The 25,481-nt window shown below is 42.0% G+C and overlaps 1 protein-coding gene across 4 annotated transcripts; it reads right to left on the reverse strand.

Moving 5' to 3' along the window:
* On the reverse strand, positions 1-25,481 carry xpo1b (exportin 1 (CRM1 homolog, yeast) b). 4 transcript variants are annotated; one of them, XM_068327344.1, is made up of 26 exons: positions 23,714-25,480; positions 20,753-20,790; positions 20,495-20,626; positions 20,034-20,135; positions 14,865-14,937; positions 12,396-12,457; positions 10,816-10,860; positions 9,541-9,722; positions 8,794-8,842; positions 8,585-8,704; positions 7,670-7,798; positions 7,420-7,578; positions 7,142-7,339; positions 6,777-6,915; positions 6,035-6,216; positions 5,760-5,916; positions 5,488-5,651; positions 5,264-5,398; positions 5,005-5,188; positions 3,904-4,010; positions 3,402-3,596; positions 2,686-2,854; positions 2,409-2,543; positions 2,165-2,324; positions 1,973-2,069; positions 1-1,293 (listed from the first exon to the last, which is right to left on the reverse strand). In XM_068327344.1, exons 3-26 carry the CDS (start codon positions 20,618-20,620, stop codon positions 1,147-1,149), a joined length of 3,216 nt encoding a protein of 1,071 aa, XP_068183445.1. In that variant the 5' UTR covers positions 20,621-20,626; positions 20,753-20,790; positions 23,714-25,480; the 3' UTR covers positions 1-1,146. The 4 variants fall into 4 exon arrangements, with proteins under 4 accessions (XP_068183445.1, XP_068183446.1, XP_068183448.1 ...); XM_068327345.1 differs by lacking the exon at positions 20,753-20,790 and having other exon boundaries at positions 23,714-25,481; XM_068327347.1 differs by lacking the exons at positions 20,753-20,790; positions 23,714-25,480 and adding an exon at positions 13,856-13,904 and having other exon boundaries at positions 20,495-20,532.

The following is a 25,481-nucleotide window of genomic DNA, read 5'->3' on the forward strand; positions in this document are numbered from 1 at the left end:
TTATAAAATTCTCAACTTTAATCAGTTCAAAAAGTTCACAACAAATGTAACACCTTGTGAAGGGAAACTTGCCATTGGAGATTAGGTACTTATTTTCATTTATACATTCCTTTCCTAATTCAACTCACTGACAAAACATTTGCTCTCTGCACAAAAACGTTGTTTATTTGGACAACCGAAAACAGGTACAAATGAAAAATGCAAAAATACAAAATTAAATGTAAACCCAGTTTTGTCATTTTGCTCTAAAGGTAGTGCGAAGCACTACTGCATGGTAAACAATCTAAATTAGTCAAATTGAAACTTGTCCAAACCTTCTGAGTTAAACAGGAGCTGTTAAAGATGCAACCAACTAAACCCATAAACCACCAAGCCTTTAAAACATCCCATCATCAATGAGGCCCACGAGGGAGCAACAATCCTCTTAGAGGAAAACAAAATGCTGATGTCGACTAGCCGACAGCACACACACACACACACACACACACGCCAACAACAAACAAACAATAAAATAAAAAGGAAAAACAATGTTCCCATGGTATTTAAGATGCTATACAACAGGGATGATATGCACACATTTGGTTTGCCTTCACAAAAAAAAAAAAAAATCTTTAGGTGAAGCAAAACTTCAGCAACAGATGCTGATGAACCTTCATTGTTAGATCACATACTCCCACAATGCCACGGTGCATCAAACGAGCGGCGTGTGCCTCTAAAAGACCATGCTCTCTCTGTTGCGCCAAAACCCAGTTTCACTCATATATATATTTATGTATATATAAAAATGAAAAAAGGCAAAGAAAAGGAAAAGAACAAACAAAAACAAAAACGTTGGAGAACAGCAGAAACGGGAGACGGTTGGGTTTTGTCACGATCGGTACCTCGTCGTGTGCGTCTGGGAATAAAACCCACAAACGCAAACGAGGTTCAACTAACAGTTCTGAAAGATATCACACAAAAATCACACGTTATTAAAAAGGGCCACAAGGTGATGCTGTACTCATTTACATGTTGGCATTGTTTTGGTCAACAAACATCCAATGGGACGGCCTGCTCTCCAGGAAGGGAGTCGCCTCCCGCCGCTCGTGGGTTTTCGTCGTAGTCGCTATGGTTACGGAGAACTGTACAGTTTGGTTGATCTGCTGCTCAGTCACACATCTCCTCGGGGATCTCGTGGGGGTTCAGGATCCCCGGGACCGACATCTGGATCTTGTGTTTCTCCTCCTGGGCCTGGCGGAGCGACGCCTCCCTCTCCTCCAGGAACAGGTCTGTGGTGTCCTCCCCCGCAAACTCCTGGAGCAGAAGAACACCTGAGTTAAGCTGCACCGCAGCCCCTCCCCCATCCCAACAGAACAGGGGGGTCAAACTCTTTTAGGTGCGCCTTATAGTGCGGAAAATACACTCCTTAATGTTACATAACTCTGAACTTATGACTGATTCTAGTTCCAAACGTTACAGTTAGACAGAGAAACATGTTTGTTTGTTTCTCTGTTCTAACATAAATCCTTTGAATTCATCAGGTTATAAAACACAGAACTCCATCAATCAAGGATCAAACTATCAATCAATAAAGAAAAATAACATCAGACACAAGTTAGGACATTAACTTTGTTCCACATGTTCAAAACTATTTTAATCAGAGTTAAAATGGGCTGAACTACTGCATTGTGGGAAATGTAGTTTTGATTCAAGAACACTTTTGCCCAATTTATTTTTAGACGCTCTGACCTTTTATGCTCTTGCAGGCCACATAAAATGATGTGGGGGGCCACATTTGGCCCCCGGGCCTTGAGTTTGACACATGTGTTTTAGGAGCACCTGAGCCCCCCCGGGGGTTACTGTGCAGCTGCTTTCAGTCCACTGGACGCCAGAATGCTTAACCTCCCTGATGACCGTCGAGCCTCTCTCTCTTTCTTTCTCAGACACACACACACACACACACGCACGCACGCACGCACGCACAAACACACACCTTTATCTGCACCAGGAAGTCCCTCAGGTGCTCCTTGAAGGCAGGAATGTCCTGGTTCAGACTGAACAGGCCGGTCACAAACACCTTCACCTGAGCACTGACACAAGCAAGAGCACAACCACCATCAACGAATGTGTGTGTGTGACCACATCAGACGTGTGTGTGTGTGTGTGTGTTTGAGTCCGTTCGTACTCTTGTAGGTGAGGGAAGGCGGTCTTCAGCAGATTGGCCACGTACTCCTGGATGAACACCTGGTTGTTGGTGGGGCTGCTGGGGTTCAGGGCGGTGGTGATCTTCCCCTCCTCCACCAGGTTGAACATGTAGGCCAGGATGGAGGCGTGCATCGTCAGGCCTACGGGACCACAACACGCTTTGGCTTCAGAACCCGTCACACATACGGATGATCTGGACCGGCGGTCCACGCGTCGACACTCACCGGCGGTGTGTGACGTGTCGGTGACCACAGAGAAGATGTGTTGCAGGATGTCACACAGATACGTCTGGTAGAAGCTCTGAGCCGCCGCTTCCTCTTGAGCCACGTTCTGCAGCAGCGTGTAGAGAATCTGGAGCCCTGAGGAGGAGAAACAATGATCGCTGCAGGCCAGTGGCATGATGGGACACACAACACACACCCTGCATTCCATTATTAAACTGGTGCTTCACACACACACCTGAACAGACGCGGTGAAAATGTGTGTGTGGGCGCGGCTCACCTGTGTCGGCCACGTTCCTCATGGTGTGTTTGAAGGCCCAGATGATGGAGTCCAGCACCAGTTTGAACTGGGCCGGAGGGATGGTGAGGAACGCTGGGAAGCAGTGGGAGTTCACAGCTTGCAGCAGGTAGAAGAAGTGGGTTCTGTGTTCGGGAAACTCCTCAAAGTTCTGCCAGAAAAACCACACGAGTTCATGTAACTTTAAAATGTTCATTCTTTACAGGTCTGTGTGCGCCTGTTAGCAGCTGATTACTAACGTGTGTCTGGGGTTTTTAGCTGTTTAAACGCATTGAAATCAATGATGGCAGCCAGACTAAACTTTGAAGGAAGGAAATTCCTTCTAAAATGTTTCTGGAAGAATGAAAATGCATTAAAATAAATACAAAAAACAGTAAATAATGTTTGTAAATGATTTTACATTAGAAAATTATCCAATTATGATAAAGACTTAGTTTACAATTATTTCACACACACACACACACACACACACACACACACACACACACACACACCAACATTAGGTTAAGGTTGTAAATATTTTCTAAGAACAAACAATTCAATACGGTGTTTGGCTGTAGATTTAAACCTGAGGTGTTGAGTCTACAACTGTTTATCACGTTTCCATAGAAACGTCCACAGGTCAAAACCAACCTGCGTGTCCAGCTGTGATTGGATCACGAGTTAGATTACAGGCCGTCCGATTGGCCAGCGCTCACCTTGTTTATCATGTTTAGGGTGCACTCGAAGACGGCGTCGAATATCTGGGGGATCTCACTGGTGATGTGTCCGCCCAGCTTGTTGACAATGGTTGCCATGGTGCTGAGGACCTCGGGCTCTCGGGCGGCGGGGACGTTGCGTTGGTAGTCGATGAGGACGGCATCCAGCAGGGGGGGAACAAAGTTCTCCCCCACCTGGAGAACACAGGTGGAACATGATTAGCACACCATTAGCGTAATGCTAACCGCTGCTCACAGCAACCCGAGGGTTCTTCTTCTCCACTGGGTGAGGCAAACTAGACTCTACAGCAGCACACTGCTGCCCCCTGCTGGTCGTTAGTAATGATCTTAGCTAATTTCTGTTTTTACACATAGTGTTGTATTTTTGTCACTACAGGGAGCAAAGGACTGGAGTTCTTGCTGTGTTTTGCACTATATGAGTTCAAAGGTCAATGGTACCCAACCTCATGCGTGTCAACAACGTCTCAGAGTGATTTCTCACCATCTGGGGGTCATTTGATCGGCTGACCCAGCCTGAGATCAGCTTCAGCGTCTCCCGTTTCACCGTCCTCATGCTGCGGATCAAAGGCTGTTTGGTCACCATCTCCCCTGGAACACACAGGTGGAACACACAGGTGGAACACACAGGTGGAACACACAGGTGGAACACACAGGTGGAACACACAGGTGGAACACGTGACCAACGCTCCGTTTGGACTGTGTGATAAAATATCACATCTACAGGCTGAACTCATAGATTTTCTACATTTCTCTTCATTTCACTCAGAACAATTGTTTCAACAGGAAACACATTTAAACAAGTGAGGCTTTACCAACAGGTAAGAATATTTACGTGAGCTGGAAAGCGTCAATCTAAAAAAATACGGAACTAAATGAGCAAAAACAAAAGTGTTGAATTTATATTTTTTACAGAAATGAAAAAAGTATAATATAACAGAAAAGTTCCAAACTTTTGCCAGTATTTTTTTGAAAGATAAAGAAAATGATGTTTATTCTTAGATTTCTAGTAAATTAAAACATTTGAAGGATTTTTTTTAACTTTACTAATAATTGCCTGCTAAAAGATTAAATGATTAACTTAATATAGAAATTCATGTAAAGGAGGCCTTATCAAGTCGTGAATATATATAAATATCAACACTTTTCAAAAGTTCAACTTTGAGTTATAAATCATGTTTATAAAAAATTTGATAATTAAAACAAAACAGGCGTGACATATTTCAATTAATGTGTAATAATAATAATAATATGAACATTTTTAAATTAAAATTAAATACTGAGAGGTGACGTGAGCTGTAACTAACCTCACACACGTTTTTAGAATAGGCCGTTCATTGACATGCGCCTTATAATCCAGTGCGCCCTATAGTGTGGAAAATACTGTACTGCATTGTGGGAAATGTAGTTCTGCTCAAAGCACACCTTTGACCTATTTCTTTTTAGACGTGTGGTGGGCCACGTGTGGCCCCCGGGCCTTGAGATCGACACATGACCTCTATAGAAACAGGACTGTGATGCATCAGTTCGTACACACCAACCCGTCATCAGCACACGGTGGCAGCAGAATCACCCCCCCCCTCACCGTTCGTCTGGATGGCGGCGGAGATGTTTTCGCTGAGGCACTTGTAGACGTTGAGCATGTCGAGGTAAATCCGTCCCAGCTGGATGACGAAGGGGTGTCCCACCGCCTTACACGCTCTGACGTTGGTCTTCAGGATGCTGCCCAGCTGCTTCACCGTCTCCGGGTCCTTCAGGATGTCCACGTTCTGATGAGAAGCAGACTGGATCAGCATCCGTATCCGTATCCGCTGGATGACTGCTTCGGCGTCTGGCTGTCTCACCTTGGTGGCCTGCTGGATGATGCTGTCCCACACCAGGTTGGGCAGCAGCATGTACTTCTCTATCAGGTGTTCCTGGACAGCCTGGTCCGTCTGCGCTCCTATCATGTAGCCTACGGCCTCGTAGAACGTGTGCACCTGGATCCAAACGGAAACATTTGGAGGATCAGAGGGAGAAAACCCAAACAGCTCCTGACGAATGCCCCCCCCAGCGTCAGCTGACCCACCTGCTGGGGCTGGAGGTCACAGATGATGGTGTTGATGTTGTTGAGGATCTCGTCGATGAAGGGCATCACCTCCCCCACCTGCACCTGGATGAAGTGGCGCCGGCATTTCTGGGCAATCTTGATGAAAGTGTCACAGGCCATGTCCTGAACGCCGTCGTGGGTCTCTGGGGGGGGGGGGGGGCAGAGGGGTGTTTACATCAAACATTTCAAAATAAGACTGATGTCATATCCCTGATGGGTGTGTAGTATTTTGTACAACAGTTTTCTCTCACCGTGCATGAACTCGAAGAGTTTATTGACCACAGTTTTGAGGAACTTCCAGTGGGCTCGTAAGAAGCGTGGATACTGGCCAACAATATACATGATGTTGGACGCTATGATGGCCTTGTTGTCCTTTCCTCTCTTCTGCTCACACAGGCCCAGCAGGTCCTAACAGACAGAACATCTCTGTTAACTGAGTCTTCATCACCGACTCTCCATCCTCTGAATGCTTTACAGACGTACAGAATGCAGGAGCTGTTTAGCTTCTGGAAACCCTACTATGTACCTTAATGACGGTGACCAGGAACCTCTTCTCATCCTCCTCGTGCATCGCCCCGCTGATGGATCCGATGGCCCAGCACAAGGTGTTCAGGTTCTTCCAGGACCATTCTGTCCCGTTCACCTGGTTGTGAAGCTTCTCTGTCATGATGCGCTCCGTGTCTGCGTAGTCCAGGTGAGTCAGGTACACTGAAAGGATAGAAGACATATATTCCCAGGAATAAGTTGGACACTGTGGTCACTTTCTGGACAATTAGAGGACAATAAATGTGTGTTCATCCTCCTCCTCCAGCTGACATCACACCCCAATGACCTCAAAGGGAGGTCTAAGGAATCCACAGGCACACATAAGTGAAACTGGATGTAACGAAAATAGAAAAGAGACATTTATTTACGTCACACACAGTGAAGCAAGGCAACAGCACCACCATGTGGCCGGGATGACTAAGAAATACTTTGAGGCCTTAAACAATTCCAAGACCCTGTAGTTTTAAATGAGTTTATGATTACATGATTTTATCTCTTTAAGAAAAGGATCCTGGGGGACAGAGGAAGAATCTCAGTGGGGGAGGAGGGGGGTGACTCACTGGACCCTACTGTAAGATTAAATAACTTCCTGACTTCACTCCGTTTCCTCAGATGCTCATCTTGCACAGCATCTGAACCTACAGCTACATCCTGATTTATGGGGATTTCACAGTGAAGATGATGGCAGCGGATGTGAACTTATGTATTTTTATCACTCATACCAAGTGTTTCCCTCATGTTCTTGTAGAGGTTGATGGAATCTGTGTCCTTCATGAACTCTCTGACGACTTCTCCCTGGTCGTTCTCCACCACCAAAACCTCCTCAGGCTTGGCCATCCGACTGACCATCAGCAGACGCACCTGGAACGACAGGTAAACACAAAAACGTTATAGGGTACTATCTGGGTATGGGGGTAAAGCTCTACATGAAGTGTTGTGTTACTGTCACAAATTCAGGTACAACAGTTTCATTCATTTAACATCCATTCAAACGTTTCATTCAGCAGAAAACAGATCAGCCAAGGTTTGCTTTAGATCTAAAGCGAATAACTCTTCAATAAGTTACACGTCATGGGTTGTGCGTTACCTTAGAGAGTACAGGAAGGTAGAGCTGTCTGCGTGGGGGCACGTCAAAGTGCTGGTTACCAGAGAGCAGGGGGGAAGTGGAAGTAGAGAAGGGACTCTCCCTGTAGAGCTCAGCAGCCAGGTGGTTCCAGTACTCCAGACAGATTTTAAAGATCTCCGTCTCTTCCACCTCTGACACCAGCAGCATGTAGTGGAGGGCCTGAAAAGGGGCCCGATCGCGTTCAGACCACAATGTCCAGTTTACATTGTATTGACAAACCAGTCAGTGTTTCCTCTCACCTCCATTAACGTCTCTCTGAGGTTGAACCTCTTCTCGATCAGCTGCCCGTGCTCTTTAAGGAAGGTACAGAGGAACAGACTGAGGTTCTGGATGAAGTTCTGCTCGTCGTCTTTCCCGTTGGCGTAGGCCAGACGAATGTTGGTGTTCAGGGGCAGCATCTGCACACATCGATCAGATTGAAATCAGATTCAGGGACTACCAGAGGCGTGAGTGTGAACGCTGCGTGATCAGAGCTGGATGTTTTGTCACCTGTTTGAGTTGACACATGGTCAGGGTGAAGAGAGTCACAAACTGCTCTTCGTACTGGCTGACGCTCACACCGGCGATTTCCGTGAGGCACTTCAGCGTCACGTTACGAAACATGGGCACGTTCAAGAACTGGAAATAAACCAGAACGATTTCATTCACTTTCACGTTTAACACAACAAAGTAGTGAGAAGTCAGATTTACTACAGCTACGAACAGGCCTAACAATTATAATCTATCAATGAAGTGGACCTTTCCATCTCTCATGTACGTACACACACACACACACACACACACACACACACATTGTTAAATATTATACATTAAATTTTTACTGAAGGTTGTCAAGGTTACTTGAACTTGACCTACATTAACATCTTTATCTCTCCTTCCTCTCTCAGCCCATTAACCTTCATAGGTGATAAATCACCAATCATCAGACAACGTGAAGAGAGGGAACGACTAAACTAGATTTATGTTGCTATCAGCCTCTTGAAAAGTTTGACCTCTAGGACAATAACCTTCGCTGGAGCCCAGAACCAGGACGGGTCACTATTTTCATGCAGTCTCTTGATTATACACTTAAAACACTACATGAGCACAACTGAACTCAAAGGCTGTCTCCAGCTATGGTGGATACTGCTTAGTAGTTTTGATATTGGAAGTGTAGTAAAATAGGCTATCTTCAAAATTTGGAAGGAAGTAAAAAAGTGATCCATAATTTACAACCTAAACCCAGATCAATATTCAAAACAACTTTTCCATGGCCCAAAGTTTAGTAAGAAAAAAAAAAAGTATTATTCAGTAATTTTATCCTCATGTGCTTCAGTTCAACACTACTAGTAAATCCCTGTTGGAGGTTTTGTTAAGCCAACACCTGGTCCTGGATAAACGTGTTTCATAGCACTCTTTACACACCTTGTACACCAATGTGCTGATCAGTTTGGTTTCAAAGATGTATCCCAGAGGAATCCAGTTGAGAAAGCGTAGGAGTGTCTCCAGAGTGGCGTGGACAAGAGGGGCATTCTGGGAATTTTCCTATGAGACAAACAGCTGAAAGTCAAATGCTGGTGCGGAAACTGAAGATGAAGATTATCCAAGACAGATAGGAAGGAAAATATGCGTACCATCACAAACTGGCAAAGCTGGAATATCTGGGAGAATTCGTTGCACATGCTGAAGGAAAAAAAACAAAGACATTTCAGAGAAACACAAACATTTCTGGACACCATGTGGTGCATTAATGTGGAGCCTCTGATGAAACAAAGTTCGATACTCAATTGTCATGTGATATTCCACAAATATTTGCATGTATATTTTGCAATACAGGTAAACCTTGACTTACATCTTTCAGTGGTACTGTACAGTGCTCTATTTATACAGTACTGTACAGTACTCTATTTATACAGTACTGTACAGTACTGCGCAAGTTGAATTAACTTGTCTCCAGGCTCAATCAAATATATATTTATGAATGCACTTTCAATAATATTTAATAATATTCAATAATATTTCCTTCGGGATTAATAAAGTATATACAGTGTATCTATAATATTTGGCTAAGATAAATCCAGTTTATGCTTACAAACAATGACATTTAATGTCCTTCTTCTGCATTTTGGTTTGCTACGGGCGAATATGTTTTAATTGTTATTGCACAGTAACATAATATTATGTGCTTTTCACGGTTTACAATTCCAATATTATAAATACGTAAAGTGGAGTAAAATGACGTAAACTCTACTTTTATTTTTCCATGTACTATTTTTTTAAATTGAGAATGACGCAACTCGACATAACGTGAGGCGAGGTTCACCTGGGACGCCTTTAAAACCTAATCCCGGTGTTTGCAGATGTTTGAGCCGTATGCTGACCTGTCTTTTAGGTGCTTGGCCTTGACCTGGGTCATTTGGCCACTAGAAAAATCGAAGACCTCCTCACTGAGCAGCTTGAGAATCAGCATGTTGTTCTGACACAGGCTCTCGCTGGTACGACTTGCCCCCACAATGTCACTGATGAAGGTGGGCCAGTGTTTGGGCCACTCCTGTTTCAGGATCTACACACATAAAGTTTGGTTTTACACAGGTTAAGAAAGATCACGTTTCACTAAAAAGGTGAAATGATTTGAAAAATAACAACGGAGCAATACGTTGTTTGGTAACTGTATCATCCTGTGTGTCATTGCTGACGAATTTTAAATGCAATACATGAATGTATTACTTTCAAATATTTCTATGAAAACAAAAAAATACAAAAAAACCTGATTCGAAAAGGAATCATGAACTCTTCCATCATAAGCAACTTTGCAAAGACAGAATTAAGAGTGACATCTTCAGGTAACACAGCATCACTGCAGCCGAGGAAACAGATGGAAGACTCTAAAGCCCAAATCAAATCCATCCACACTGAACCTAGGGTCCAGGAATCAGCCTCTTTTCATGGGTCTATACAGGAGCATGAAGCCGTCTCATCTGGTACTGACCTAACAAAACTAGTCAGAGATAGTGCTGTAAGGCTAATTCTCCTGCGACCAGCACCTCATTGTGTATACATTACTCTATAATCCACACACAAAAATTAAATTAAGTTACCATTTGAACAAACCAAGGTTTGGTTTATTATTTTCACTTCCAGACTCCCAAGACAGAAGACTTCTCTTCATTGTAAATCATGATTTATGATCATCTATCTTATCTACATCGTCTGGTATCCATGGTGACAAGTATGACACTAACTAGTCACCTTGACCCAGGAACTCCAGCAGCAGTTAGGTTTACTCTGGGTGGTAGAACCACAGACAGATCCCTGTGTGCTTCAGTCAGTCACACTCAGACTTTACATTGTCGTTAGCAGAGAGTAGCTTCAATTTTAAATTCCACTCCTAAACTCACCATTCATCACTAGCCAAAAACAACACAATCAAATAAGCAACAGAAGTAACAAATCCATTAGATTACAATCACTTCTATGTCTTAAGTACAGTATTATCCACACTATAAGGCACACCTAAAAGCCTCAGTCACAATATTCACTTCCTTCTGTTCACCTGTTAAGGATCAATTAAATATACCTCTAAGAATATTGTCAGGCTTTTATAGATAAGAGCTATGAAAACTAACGACATATTGTCATTAGCATTGGAGACTTACCTGAACAAGGATCATGTTTAGCTTCCCAATGTACACCTTTTCTTTCTATAAAGTAAAAAGGGATAAATGAATGCATGTCATTCTAAGAGCTAAAGCTTGTTTCTTCGTATCATCAAAATTATTTTAGGAAAACACAAAATTTTAGGAAAATATAAAATGGGTTAGCTGTCAAATATTAAGCAGTAAAGCAACTTCATATTGACATTTCATATTTTATTTTCATTATGATAATCCTAAAGCAGTTATATAATATATAGGTCATGCTTGAAGAATCGGATCAGTTTCTACAATGTTATTTTCACAGAGATGCAAACAAATTTGGAAAGCTGATTTCATCATGAAGTTAGTCGTCAAACGCTTCAAGACAAGATTCAGTGAAATAGACATTTCTATTTGTACAATACATACCTTTGCCACATAACCTTCACAATTAAAGCAACTTGTCCTCTAGCATTTAACTGTAGGTCACCGTCATTTCTGAGTTCCAGTTTAGCTTTCAATACAATATTTATAAGTTTCAATTTATTAGTTTCATGTTTAGTTGTTTTAATGCTGTTCTGGGAATTTAAACAGTATTTTTGTCTTTGTGCCATTTTACATCAACAGTTTGAGTACCACTAACATGATTTACTAGAGAAAAAATGCATTTTTAAGTTCGTAGAAAGTGTAACTCCATCAACATGTAACCAAATGCGGCATTGTTTTTCTCCATATCCGAAGACAGTGGGGTCATAGAACAGAGGACAATGAATGAAAGTGAATGTTAGGTGTGATCTCTACAATCCCCATATTCCACTCTGCTCTATGTGATGCATGTCATCAAGTCTAAGAGAAGTGACTCGTTCTAACCCCAGTAGGACTGAAATTGAGTACTCCGATTATCGGTTAATTGGACCAAAGTTTTCTCATTCACGCAATTACCCGTTTTTAGGATGTTAAATGTATTTTTTTTCCCCGAAATATAAAGCACATGCCCTCAAGTCCTGTGTCGACAGCATAAATCCGTTCAGCTTACACCCATACAGATCTACAAAACCACAAGATACTGATAGTTCAAAAGCTAGAAGAGAGAAGTTTAAATAAATAAATAAAATAATTTTTAAAAACTTGCCCTTGCAAGTGGAAAATAACGACCCACCCCCTGGTTGTTGGAGGACTGTAGTTTATTGCCTGAAAACTTTGAAAAGCGGCTGAATTCCTCATCTTTGGCTTGACATAGCTCTATGGTTACCAGCTTTACTCCTGGTCGCTGAGACCGGTTGGAGAAGTGATGACTGACACGCTACGCCGAACGAACACCGTTTTATTTTAGCGTATAAACATGACTATCAATACCAAAACCATAAACATTGTTGTAAGCCTGACACTGAAATTTGTCCAAAAGATTTATTTTCACAAAATAGATTTTTTGCAATATTAAATATGTTCATCATAAACGTCAAAGATAATTAATAAATGTGAAACGGTCTTAGCAACATGCAGCTCATTGTTGCTCATTTCTTTGTCAAATTCCTTGCTGTTACAAGTCATACTCTAAATAAGATAACCCCAAACCACCATTTAAGTCAAAGTTTACTCACCTCCACATTTGATGCATCTGATGAAGTCTTGATAATGAGACCAACAACATACTTTTTAATTCCTGGCAAACACAAAAAAAAATATCAGAAGAACACGGTTAGCATGTGGCAATAAAATCTGTAAATCTACACATTACCAGATTCAACCCCCATTGTATATTTGATTATCTTGGCAAAATATACCATTTGTCAGGTGCTTGCAATAACCAAATACAGTTCAAATAAATGAAAACAAAAAACTACAATAGTGATAAAGTAGTGTTAACCTCAGATAAATCCCAGCACAATGTCATGTCAGTATTCATCTCAATAAATAAGGTATTTAGGAACATGCATACTGCCTTTATCTCATAATGTAGTGACTGCTAATGGTTGTTGGGGGGGGGGGGGCTACGAGTGGCTACTGGGGTTGGGGGGGTTACATCTGACCATCTTTGTAAACCCGATCCAGGGCAGATGTATTCAGTCAAGGATGGATGAGAGGAGGACAGGCTCCTTTTGGTACACAGGCGTACGACCACATTGTGACTGAAGGCCATTCTGGAATGATCCATCATTTCTTGGGATCAGCATTCTTCTGGAACGTCCAATAATGTTCAATGAGCTTCAGCTTCCATTAAGATGAGACATTTTCTTCTAAGATCTCTTGATCCTTGGATTGATCCTGGTCCTCTCTATGCACTCCAAGTTTCCCATGGATCAGGAAGTAAAGCATCCCCAGAGCATCACCAAGCCCCTGCCAAGCTTCACTCTAGGTAGGGTGCTCTTTTCACTCTAGGTAGGGTGCTCTTTTCACTCTAGGTAGGGTGTTCTTTTCAGTGTCAGACATTACACTGATCCAGAGGTCCCAAAGGTTCCGGTATAGTTTCATTGCGTCATTGAACAACATCCCCAAATTTCTTAGTGTAACTTAGTTGGTTTTGCAATACTCAAACAACTTTTCTGGATCTTTTGGATAATCTGTAGTATTGATCTATTTACTTATTTAATTTTTTTATTGTAAACTGCTGATAAATAGTATATTTTGCCAGTGACCCTAATACAACATGGAGATTAAATCATTTTGCATCAAACTGTAAGGAACCTAAACACTTTATTATCACATACCTAACTGACAGTGACATTATTCCAGTTCTTAAGTAACTTAAAGTATACTCTTCCATTTACATACTCTTGCAAAGCTCATTGGTAAACGCGTGGATGTGGGTTGCAGCTGCCACTGAACTTCTGTTGGGCAAAAAATCTGGTCAGTTCAGTGGAAGTTACATTCCCCCAGCTGTTTTACAACAAGACAGTCAATCTTGTCAATGTGAGCAGAGCATGTTCAAAAATGTGTTTTCAGCTCCCTCGCATTTGTTTCTACACTGTATCTGTACTCAGTTCTAGAAACTATGTGTTGGGGTGTAATGAGCGGAGCCGAAAACAAGGCAATACTCTGACACAAGGGGGAAAAGACATACTTGCCAGTCGCCCTGCACTGGGTTTGCCACTTGAACAAAATTCAGGCATCTACGGTCAGAAGTAGGGAAGTCTTAGGTCAATGGAAAAAATTAATTTAGAGCAAAATAATAGAAGAATGGAGGGAGGCAGAATCAACTGATTTGCAATTATTAATTACTGGTAAATTTCATCATTGTTTTTTCTTTAATTTGCTGAGACCAAAAATATTTTAAGACAATTTTCCTCCCATTGTTTTCGAATTCAGAAAACAAAAGAAAAAAAAACAGCTCAATAGGCGGTAACAAAGTACAATGAATTTAAGTAAACACGAAATGTTGAGATAAATTAAAGTACAACCGGAAATGAAAGAGGCTAAGGGGAAGAAGAATCCTTATATTTTTGTTTTAACCATATTAAATTATTGTACTGACTATTCATACTAGCATTTGATGCTATATGTTTTTGATAGTTATTGATGAAATCTCAAATCTTCCATCCAGTTAAAAGCCTGTGTATGAATCCTAAAAATTTCTGACTTTGACAACAGTCAGGAAAGACCCATTGTCAGGGACTGATCCATGCCAATCTCAAGCCCATCTTTCCACTGTGGTACAATATGATTAATAAGCTGTAAAACACTGGGATGATCATATTTTCCCACACACAAAAAGTTGTTTGCCTTTTTACGGATTAGAAATACACTACTGAATAAAAAAATCCAAACACTGCCATTTTCAAGCAATGTAAGCAGGTGCAGTGATAAGTTGAAGTTCCTGTACTCCATTGAAGATGCCTCTCAGGTAGGTTAAATCAGTGCTGGGGTGTTCCTGTCTTTCCCCCTTATCAACCAGCGGTTAACTATCGAACATGATTTGCAGTGACCAGCGCAAGTCAAGCAGGTAAGAAACCAACATGCTCATTCAGGGAACACTCCTCAACTTGGCAACCACATGTCACAACTACAAAAAGGGAAGCAACACTAACAGAAATCAAATGTGTTGTGAACTATAACACAAAGTTAGGCTTTACCTTCACACTGATTCCGGGGCAGTATCTTCCATCTTGTTTTGATAACCGTTTCCAAAATTTGAAGAGCATAGTACTGTAACATGCAAGGGGGGGAGAGAATTAGGATAATGCTATTATGACAACAAGCAATTTGTAACTTTTATATGAACCAAAAACAGTATTAAAGCAGACCAGCCTGTAACAACTTGCATTCCTAAACTGGATTGGACTTTCATGCAGATTTCTTTTGTATGCAAAATATTTGCTTGTGTGTTCTTTATTTAATCTGTGAGCAGCATTAAGCTGGAACACTGCAGAAGTCCTGCTGTTTCCCCCAGCATCACACCAGACAGCCAAAGACAGGAAAAACACAACAGTCCATTGTCCAGCCTTGGCTAGGATTGAGTCTAATGATCTGGAAGATGTAATAAGCTTTGTTCAACTTTCTACAGGCACTATGTAGGGTTGGGCATCAAGAAAGCTTTTCTTCCAACCTAGAACTGGCTTATTAGACCAAGGTTGCCTTGGTAACTCCTGAAGGCAAACCCTGTCTCTACTGCTCTTCAGTCAAACTGATTGGTGTTAACACCAAGATGTGGAGCTTATAGTATGACTGATGTTATTCTATCATGACATTTTTAAAAGATAATTGTCGAGTGAGATGTAATCATAGCTCAAAAGAACCAGAACCAAGGAAGTCAGAGACTGCGATATCCCGCGACACCCCTGAATTCAAAATTTTACCTAGACTTACTTGCATAGGTCAAAGATCAAAGCTAGTGCTCTGACCTACTGTCATTGATCAAAGCACTAGCTTTGATCTATGGTCTCACTCACACTGGCCTTCTCCCTCGTCTTTCTATCTTATCCGGTTCCTGAGTGTAAAGAAGTAAAATTGGACCTTGACCTAGTTTTCCCAAGGTCAAGGTCATCATCTCATTTTCATCCCCTTTGGTGCCCGAGTTATGTGCTTTTTGTTTCATCTCTCTATCTGCAACGGTTGTGAAGATAATTGGTGGACTAACGGACAAACGAACGGACGAACACACGAACACTGACAATTACATCACCGCTTTGAAGCGGGATGTAATCATTCACAACCATCACTTATCTCAATCGAACTGCTTTGATGAAGCACAATGCCAAAACAGGCAGTCTAAGTTTTCAAAACAGACACTTGAACTTGGCTAAGCAAATTATTTAATGGTCATTAGTTTCTTAGTTCATTCATGAACACTAAAAATAACTGATGCAAAAACGTCTGGCAAGTTCGCCCCTAATACAATGGTCTAACAGCCGGTTCCCCCCAAATGGAACCATCTAACAGCTGATTCCCCGTAGTAGAACCGCCTTACAGCTGGTTCTCTCCTAATGGAACAGTCTAACAGTTGGGTGTTCCACTAATGGAAGAGTCTAACAGGTGGTGTTCCCCCAATGGAACAGTCTAACAGGTGGGTGTTCCACCAATGGAACAGTCTAACAGGTGGGTGTTCCCCCAATGGAACAGTCTAGCAGGTTGTGTTCCTCCAATGGAACAGTCTAACAGGTGGTGTTCCCCCAATGGAACAGTCTAGCAGGTTGTGTTCCTCCAATGGAACAGTCTAACAGGTGGTGTTCCACCAATGGAACAGTCTAACAGGTGGGTGTTCCTCCAATGGAACAGTCTAACAGGTGGTGTTCCCCCAATGGAACAGTCTAGCAGGTTGTGTTCCTCCAATGGAACAGTCTAACAGGTGGTGTTCCCCCAATGGAACAGTCTAACAGGTGGTTCCCTCCTAATGGAACCATCTTCACAGGGCTCAACACCAGGTTCTGCAGTATTTGAACTTTGGGAACAAGCTTTCCAAGAGGTATCTCATAATGGAACCACCACTTCACCTGATGCTGAGAGAATGCTTTGGTGCTGCGAGAGCAACAGAACACATTGGTGTCATTGTGTGTTCTCTGAAACAGTCTCAAAATCTCAGCTTTGTCAGGGAAGAAGAAAAATAATGATACTCAAAAATGCCTGTCAGCTCCAGAACACATTGATGAACGGTGTTGAATCCCATTCATTTGTAACTCATTAATGGTCCAATCAGTTTTCATTAGCAAAATTCTAGCAATTTGTGGGCATAATCACCAAGCCTCTGGGGAAAACAACAGGATCCTGAAATTTTAGCCATTTAGCTTAACTACCCTCTTGGTGAATTGCAGCTGATTTTGTTAAACACAGATAAGAGGGACTGAAGAAGGGCTGTGACCACAAGATTTCCGTATGCCTCAGGAGGAGTGACGTTTTTCTAATAAAGGTTGCTGGCATATTTTGTAAAAGGGAGGCTATGTCACCTATGTGACTGAGGCTAATGATCTCATGATGACGTGCAAGCAGGAAAGTGATTCAAATAGAGTACCGGGGAATTTTGTGTGTCTGTGAACACAGTCCTATTCAAAACCAGAGCAGATAAATAGAATGAAAACTATCAAAATAACAGTGATACCCAACCCTAATCCATTAGTCTATTTCCCTATGTTAAAATAAATATTATGCTTATGGCAAAGGTGAGCTTAAAAAAAAAGATTGCTTCAACTGGTGTGTCATAAGGAACAGCAAGACCAACCACAGGTAAGAAATATAGCAAATAAACGTTTTATTAGGTTTACTAATGTTTCTTCCACTACTTCAACTGTAGGGATCATCAAGCATATGACAAATCCATAGAATATTCATACATGACACAGTTTAAATAGGAAAAAGCAGTATTAGGAATGTGCTACAGACAACAGATGCAAGTAGATTAAAGGTGAAATCTCGTTACAGAGACTGTGACACGTGTCACTTGGAGTCCTGCAGACATTTCTGACAGTTTGTTTCACCTTTAACTACAACACAGATAAAGCCACCACAGGAGTTTAAGAAGTATTGAAACTTTGATGGTTTGATTGGAAAATGCTATTGTTTAGTTGGAAAATTAAGATAAGATATGAAAAAACAACAGGAGGATGTGATGATAGAAGCACGGAGCAAGCAGAGCCATGATCCCTACAGGTGAAAATTAGCCATCAACACATTGTCTCTGTACTCTGGCTCCACGTGAATCCAGCCTGCATCGTCCCTCTGTCCAATGAAATAAATGCAATAGAAACGATGAACAGAATTCAATCAAAGGGAATTTAAAAAAGGGTAGACCTTGTGGCGGCCTGCCGTCAAAGTCTAGCTGTGTCATGATGCACAGGATGACACACCTCTTTTCTTCCTATTACAAGCCATAAACATAATGGAACATTGTGATTAACATCAAATAGTCACAGCTTTAACTCATTACATTTTTTCAAATATAATGACTGTACTGATGATGAAATTCCAATTGTTTGAAGTGAATCTACATGATGCAGTTTTAAACATGAGGAATTCAGTTTAACTTTTAATCCTCTAGTTCTCTGACCTCATTCTTTATGACAAATTACAAATTTAAAACTAGAAAACAAATCCCTGTTGATACAAGGACTCAGACATTAGTGATGAATGCTAGTGTTAAAACAATCTCACAGGCAAGCACAAAAGACAACTGCTAATGTTGCAAAAGTTATGTGCTTTGAGGAAGCTGTGAATGCACTGAACTTTACTTCCTGCTCAGTACACAAAAGTTCATTTCCAGTATGGCTGTAGGATGTATTGATTATTATTGATTCTCATAGCCATTGTGTTTTGTTAACACAGCTGTATATCTCTAAATTGGTCTGAAGACTGAATCACTACCATAGGTCCAACTGTCTACACTAATCTGTATTTATAATTGACACCAACACCAACTATCACAAATGCAAGTTATGGATTAGGGCCGAGCGATATGTCTTTAAAATACTATCATTATTACTAACGAGTTTTTCTCCCCATTCACTCATTTTCAATCAACCAATCAATCAGTTTTTATCTATAAAGCGCTTAATCACATCAAAAGAGAAATCAAAGCACTTTAACAGACAGAGACCCAACAGAATCCTCCAGAGCGACACCGGTGGGGGATAAAACTCCCTCATTGAGGAAGAAACTCCGGACAGGAACCAGACTCTGGAGGGCGGTCATCCGCCTTGACCCGTTGGGTGGAAAAGAAATGAAATATAATTTCCTGTTACAATTTATCGTGTTGTAGGGTCAAGGGAGAGGGTGGGGGTGGAGCCTAACCCAGCTGACTGACTGGGAGGCGGGGTTCACCCTTGACAGGTTGCCAGTTTATTACAGGACCAAGACATAAAAAGGCACACAACAAATCACACCCAAGGTCAATTTAGAGTCACCAAGGGACTCTAGCATGTCTGTGGACAGACAGACACGGGAGAACATGTGACGTCCTCAGAGGAAGATCCCGGGTCCTCAGCTGGGCCCTCTAGCTGTGAGGCAACAGCACTATTTCCTAATCTGACATGCTGTCCCTGACTTGTTGGCCTTGATTAATTGATTAATAATGATCATTTATTTTGCCCAAATGTGCCCCAATGACTAACAAAGGACTTTCTTTATTTACAATCTCTGCTCACCAATCAGGAATGAGTACACACACAATTAACCCTCTCACCAACATGTGTAACTGCTCTGACATCAGATTCATACTAATGTGGTTCGTTCTCCTGAAGAGCCAATTCTGGAACTTTTCTTGATGACAGAAGCTCCAGTTCATGTCAACAGCGACCCCAGCAGCTGTGAGAGGTGCTAAAGCTACGTCTGGGAGCTGCATGCCAGGAGCCTAGCCTTCCATACTTAGGACCTCAAGTTTAGATTTCTGGTCGTTTAGAGACTATGGACCAAATGAAAAGCATTAGAGGGAATATAGAGCTCTACAATTTGTGACTCAGTATTTAGGAAAATGATATCCATGACATTTTACATGCACAATTGTTTTGAAGAACTATTGTAACTTGGATCGGGAGGCATGTCCAGATTCAAAAATCTAACTTGTACTCAAGTAAATGCAGATGATGCAACTTAAAATGTAGGAGAACAGGGTTCATCTTCATCTAGATCCAGCTGGGCAGTAAGGTATGTTCATAAAGCTGCTTTATAACTATCTTAAGTCTTCATACGACTTTCGATATTTTGTTAACAAACCACTATGGCTGTTTTTTCATGATGTGTAATTGTGAATGTAGGCGCTTCCTTAAAGCACAAGTACACATGTGTCCATCCATGTTTTCTGGCCTGGTCCAGCTTACCTTGGTATTCATGTTCTGGGAGAACTCCAGGATGGTGTCCACTCTTGTCCAGGCATCTGGGTGCTCTTTTAAATGCGTCAACACTTCTTGTGCCATTCTTTGCTACAAAATAATTATAAGTGATACTTCAGATTTGACAAGGAAGTTCCGCAATGCACTTACAAAGGCATTTAAGAAAACATGACAACATCTGAGCTATTTGGCAGTTATTATAAAAAAACAAAAACAAATATACAGTCTGTATTTTAGTCCAGCTGTGAGATAAGAGTATTTTCTTTAGAAAAGCACAGCTTGTCAAAAATGGTAGCCTTAGTTAAATTTAAATTTTTCCTGCAGTAATAATAATAATAATAATAATAATAATAATAATAATAATAATCAAAGATTTGACATAAACAAGCAAACAACATACATGACAACACTCCCAATAATATAAAGAACTTCCATGTTTTGCAGCATACCTGTGGTCCCACCCCATGATATAAACAGTTGACCACGTTATCCAGCAGGTTGATATCCAGTTTCTGGTTGAAGTCCAGCAGCTGTTGTGCTGCATGGTCTGCTAACATTGTCATAATTGCTGGCATAGAGCTCTGAAACAACGACAGCAGAGGGTGGGGTCATGAGTGCACTGAACACATTCAAGAAGTCATGTGAACTGTTTGTTTAGAAACAATTCCAAACAGCTGATCACTACACAATAATCCCCTCAGACTCACCAGTGAGTTGTCATTTATTCCAAAAAAGGTGAGACGCTCTGTAAAACATTAATAAAACAGAATGTGAATGTTCTGAATTCTCTTTGATACTGAATTTAAAACACTACAAACATATCCGAAGTAATAATTCATGAGTTTAATTCATTTTTGTATATAACTGATACTGAGGTTTTTGCAGCAACACATCTCAAGTTGGACAGGAGCAAACGACAGTTGTGAATGTTCCTAAACACATGAAGATTACATAGTTAATGGGGTTTATTCGTGTGTTTCCACTAGAATATTTTTCAGGCCTGGTGGAACCCACAGAAAAAACCCTGAACAGACAAGGTGCACAGGATGGTCACCTGACGCTGTTAGATTCAATCAGACGCCACAGCAGGCGCTCTGGAACCTGTATTTGCCTTCATCTTCTTGTTCAATAGGTATAGTTAAGAATGAGATCAAACTAATCAATATTTGCACTACATTAACACTTCATGCACATAGTGCTCATTGTTCACTGCTGCACTTTATCTTTTTTTGTTTTATTCAGATGTCTGTGGGACGCTCAGGAGTCATCCTCTAATGTCCAGTAATTCATGGAAAAAAGAAAGAGAAACCACTTTCACACACTGAACGCAATGTTGACATAACTCACACTGCAAAAAGTTTGCATTTTTTGCAGTGGCTGACTAAAATTTATTTTTTCGTCAACAAATCTTTACTTGTGCTGACCTTTGCCCGTCTCACATGTCCTATCATGTTTCAGCAAATCATCTGATGTAGCAGCAAAAACAATGTTGTTGGCTCAAAACAAACATCACTGTCAATGAATGCTAACTGTTAGCAATAAGCAATGCAAACTGATTGTCTTCATTAGTCAGCTAATCGTTAGCCATGAGGATCAACTTCTAAAGGGCAAACGTATGGAGCTAAACTACACAAACAACATCTGTGGATGGCTACCATCTACAGCAAACTCGAATATCTATCAAACATTAATTCTATGCTCAAACATTAAAAGACAATGAATGACATGGCTGCAGTTTCAACTTTCAACATATCAGACGCCTGGAGTACACTGTAAAAAGTCATTGGACAGCTCTGATATGTAGCTTTTATCAGGCATATTCATTTACTTTTGGCCTGGCAAACACTGCTCATGACTGAGGATGAAGTAAGTATCCACAAAATGCTCTGTCATTCTCATGTCAACGTGTGGTGACGTTCAACAACATCAGAAAAATGTTTCTCGACACGCAGCAAAGATCAGACAATTTCACCACCCACAGATCATAATAATCACCTGTAGACCATACAATCATCCCTAACATAATAATTTAATGCATCCATGAATCATTTTCTGCCATGTGTTCAGAAACACTGAAAATGTCAGTCAACTCAAAGATGGAAGCTCAGACTCCATAACAACAACCAGCTTAGCTGGACCAGTTCTTATTCAGGGAGGATTGACAGAGGAAACGTGTCCTCTGGTCAGACTACTGTAGTCCACATACACATATGGAAAATATTTGGGTATTGTGAAATGTACTTGGGTGGCTAGAGGGGGGGTGTAATCTGTACATCTGTGATGGTACGCGGAACAACTTCATTTATATCAAACAAAATTAGGGCTGAATTCACAGTTCCTGTTGTCTCATCCTGAATGCTGACTTAATGTTTAAAGATCCCAACTTTTCTCAAACATGTTGCAGAAAAGTACAGAACAATGGATATTGTGGAAAAAATTATAAGTGTGAAAATGAAACACTTTTGTACTGCATTCAATTACAAACAGGTCAAAAATAATTACATTCTGTTTCCATTGACATCTTACAAAATGTTCCATCTTTTTTTTTTTTTAATCATGGTGTGAAAAGGAAGACTCAAGCATCACAAGCACATCCCTCATCCAAAAGTATACAAAATTAAGTTTGGTCAGTTCTGATGAAGGGATGACGGGTTCAGAAAAAGCACTTCGGATGCAAAATTGATAAGAAGTGTTCTGCTTTGACAGAAGAGAGGTTGCTTAACGTCACATTATATTCACACACACACACACACACACACACACACACACACACACACACACACACACACACACACACACACAAACAGATCTGAAATCGATTTATAAAACCAAAAACTCCCACTTCCTTTTTTACATCAACATATTAAAGTTACCAGAAACACGTGCTGGACCTTTTACACAACGTCATGTTGTTTACATCTGCAGATGACACCTCACTCTTCTCGGCCAGCAGGCTGCCTGCTCCGCTTTGATGACGCGAACAAAGCATCTTGCTCCAACAAACATCTAACTGTACCTGTACCTGTACGTGTACCTGTACGTGTACGTGTACCTGTACGTGTACCTGTACTGCCTGACGGCCGGTTTATGTTAAATCCGTGAACGCTGACATAGCACACTTCATAGCGGGTGCCCACATCAGCTACATGGTGACGGCACTGGGTCGCGCGCGCATACACACACACACACACACACACACACACACACACACACACACACACACACACACCAGGATGAGACCAGAGTTGATCTGACCATCATTCATCAGCACCTCTGACGCAAGTTGATGCTTTGTTTTGCCCCAGGAGTGACACCTCCACTGGGGTAAACTTGAAGTTCTAGCACCCCCCCCCCCCAGCCGGGAGTGATGCTACCGAGGTGGGAGTGACTCGGATTCATTCACACCGCGTTGAGCTGCAGTGTCGCAGGTGAAGCTGCGAGCAGCTCCGGCTGTGTTGACTTACGTTACTTCTGTGACAAGCAGCTAATCAGCTAATCCTGATGAAGTGAGGGATGGCAGCTAGCGGACAGTCGCAGGCTGTTCTAATGGTGGAGCCGATGCTAATGGGTCTGAATTACACTCGCTGTTACGGATAATAATCATACGTTAACACAACTGAGTAAACGCGTAAAGCCATTAATCACAGCATAAACGTTCTGGCACCTACCTACAGTCCGACGTAGTGACTGAACAGAGTGGCGTCTGCCAGAGAAGCTAACGATAAACCGGGTACTTGAGTGTCCCCCGTTGATTGATCCCCTAATTCTGCGGCGTCCGCTGTGTCCAGCTCCGGCAGTGAGTGATGTCTGGCTGCTCACAGCCACTGGAGTCCAAAACTACTATCACGGCAAATTCACCAATGACTTACTCCGATACATTTTACGAAAAAAAGTACGCCTTGATTCACTAATTAACGCGTTACTCTAACAAATTTCCAGCGGGGCGGTGTAAAGGTTGCGTGCCCGCACCTCCTCTCCTCTCTCCAGCAACTAACTCGCAACCGGTTGAAACCGGTTCAGACTGGGAGATTCCATCTCGGTTTAGTTTTCACCCGATGGCGCCGCGTAAAGTTTGGACTGGGGTTACGCCCATCCCGAGTTGTGATTGGCTGTAGCTTTCGCCAGACTTCCAAATCGATTACCTATTGGATAACGGAGCTGTCAGTCTATTTCAATTCGCTCAAGCGCCCACGCGACTCCTCCGCCCGGAGAGAAAAAGAGGGCAGACTCCCATAAAGAATGGACTTGTACATGACTCCGCTTATCGGTACAGCAATAAGTACGCGACCCCTGTTTGTTAGCAGTCATAAGACTCATGTATTCTACTCATAAATGTAACGCTTCGTAATTTCCTTTACGTCGCGTACGTAGGCGAGATTTAAAAAAAAACAAACAAATCCAGTCCTGCTTGAGTTCCACTACTTCTAACCGTGATTGAACCTGAGGCTGGACGCGGCGTGGACGTCCCACGCAGGTCCGCTCCCGGCCCGCGGGACGCGTCCACGGCTCGTGCGCCTGTTGCTTTGTGAAGCTGGTAATTTTCCACCAGCCACGAGTGGGCGTGGTTACACCATCACGCGCGGAGCGGGCTACAAACACCAACCTGGACGCGGGATTTGTGCCCCGAATGGCTAACGGCGAGTTGGACTTAATAAATGTGTAACGTCGCTTTCCGCGGAAGACGCGACGTTTTTTGTGTTGTTGTTTTTGTTTTTGTTTGTCTGCTGGCCCCGTCTGCGTCTCCATGACGCGGGGAGCGGGACGCAGCGCCCACCGCTGTCAAACCAAGATGCAAACATGACAGCGTTGTTTTTTTTCCCTCCTCTCTCCTCTCTGGTGATCACGTGGTCCATCGCGCTACTTGATGGAAAAATACTGGATTTGGTGTGTAGAGGAGACGGTCACACCCCGGAGGCACCCAGGGAGGACCGCGGGAGTCTTTACCCAGCAACACTGTCTGCCATCCTCCGCTTCGGGTCCCTGCGACCTTTACCAACATGGAGCACAACGTTTGAGTGGAGTAGTCTGATTCAGTGTGTGTGTGTGTGTGTGTGTGTGTGTGTGTGTGTGTGTGTGTGTGTGTGTGTGTGTGTGTGTGTGTGTTCGTCCACCTTAATTTATGAGCCTGAAAACCAGTTGCGTCTCTCATCATGAGGTCAACTCAATTCACACTTTCATTAGATCTAATACATGTCATACATAACATTCACTGGTGTTTATTTATTTGTTTGTTTGTTTGTTTATTTATTTATTTATTTATAGGGGTCGTATTTAATCCTTGTTCCTGAAAACACACAACAGTTGTGTCTGTCCTTGGAGCAGCCTCACACCAGGAGACTTGGCCTCCATCCAGGTCTTTGTTAATAATTTTAGAGGGTCAAACTTAACATCTGTGCCCACTCACGAATGTCATTTTCTTACATGCATCCAAAATGC

This window comes from Antennarius striatus, chromosome 11 (assembly GCF_040054535.1).
Source record: "Antennarius striatus isolate MH-2024 chromosome 11, ASM4005453v1, whole genome shotgun sequence".
Classification (NCBI taxonomy): domain Eukaryota; kingdom Metazoa; phylum Chordata; class Actinopteri; order Lophiiformes; family Antennariidae; genus Antennarius; species Antennarius striatus.

Bases quoted from the DNA above. Each gene is read 5' to 3' on its own strand.
- xpo1b (XM_068327345.1), bottom strand. From the start codon at position 20,620: ATGCCAGCAATTATGACAATGTTAGCAGACCATGCAGCACAACAGCTG. The intron at 10,861-12,395 runs GTGAGTAAACTT...TTTACTTTATAG, and splicing joins CAGATGCATCAAATGTGGAG to AAAGAAAAGGTGTACATTGG. The intron at 7,340-7,419 runs GTGAGAGGAAAC...GCCCCTTTTCAG, and splicing joins TCAGAGAGACGTTAATGGAG to GCCCTCCACTACATGCTGCT.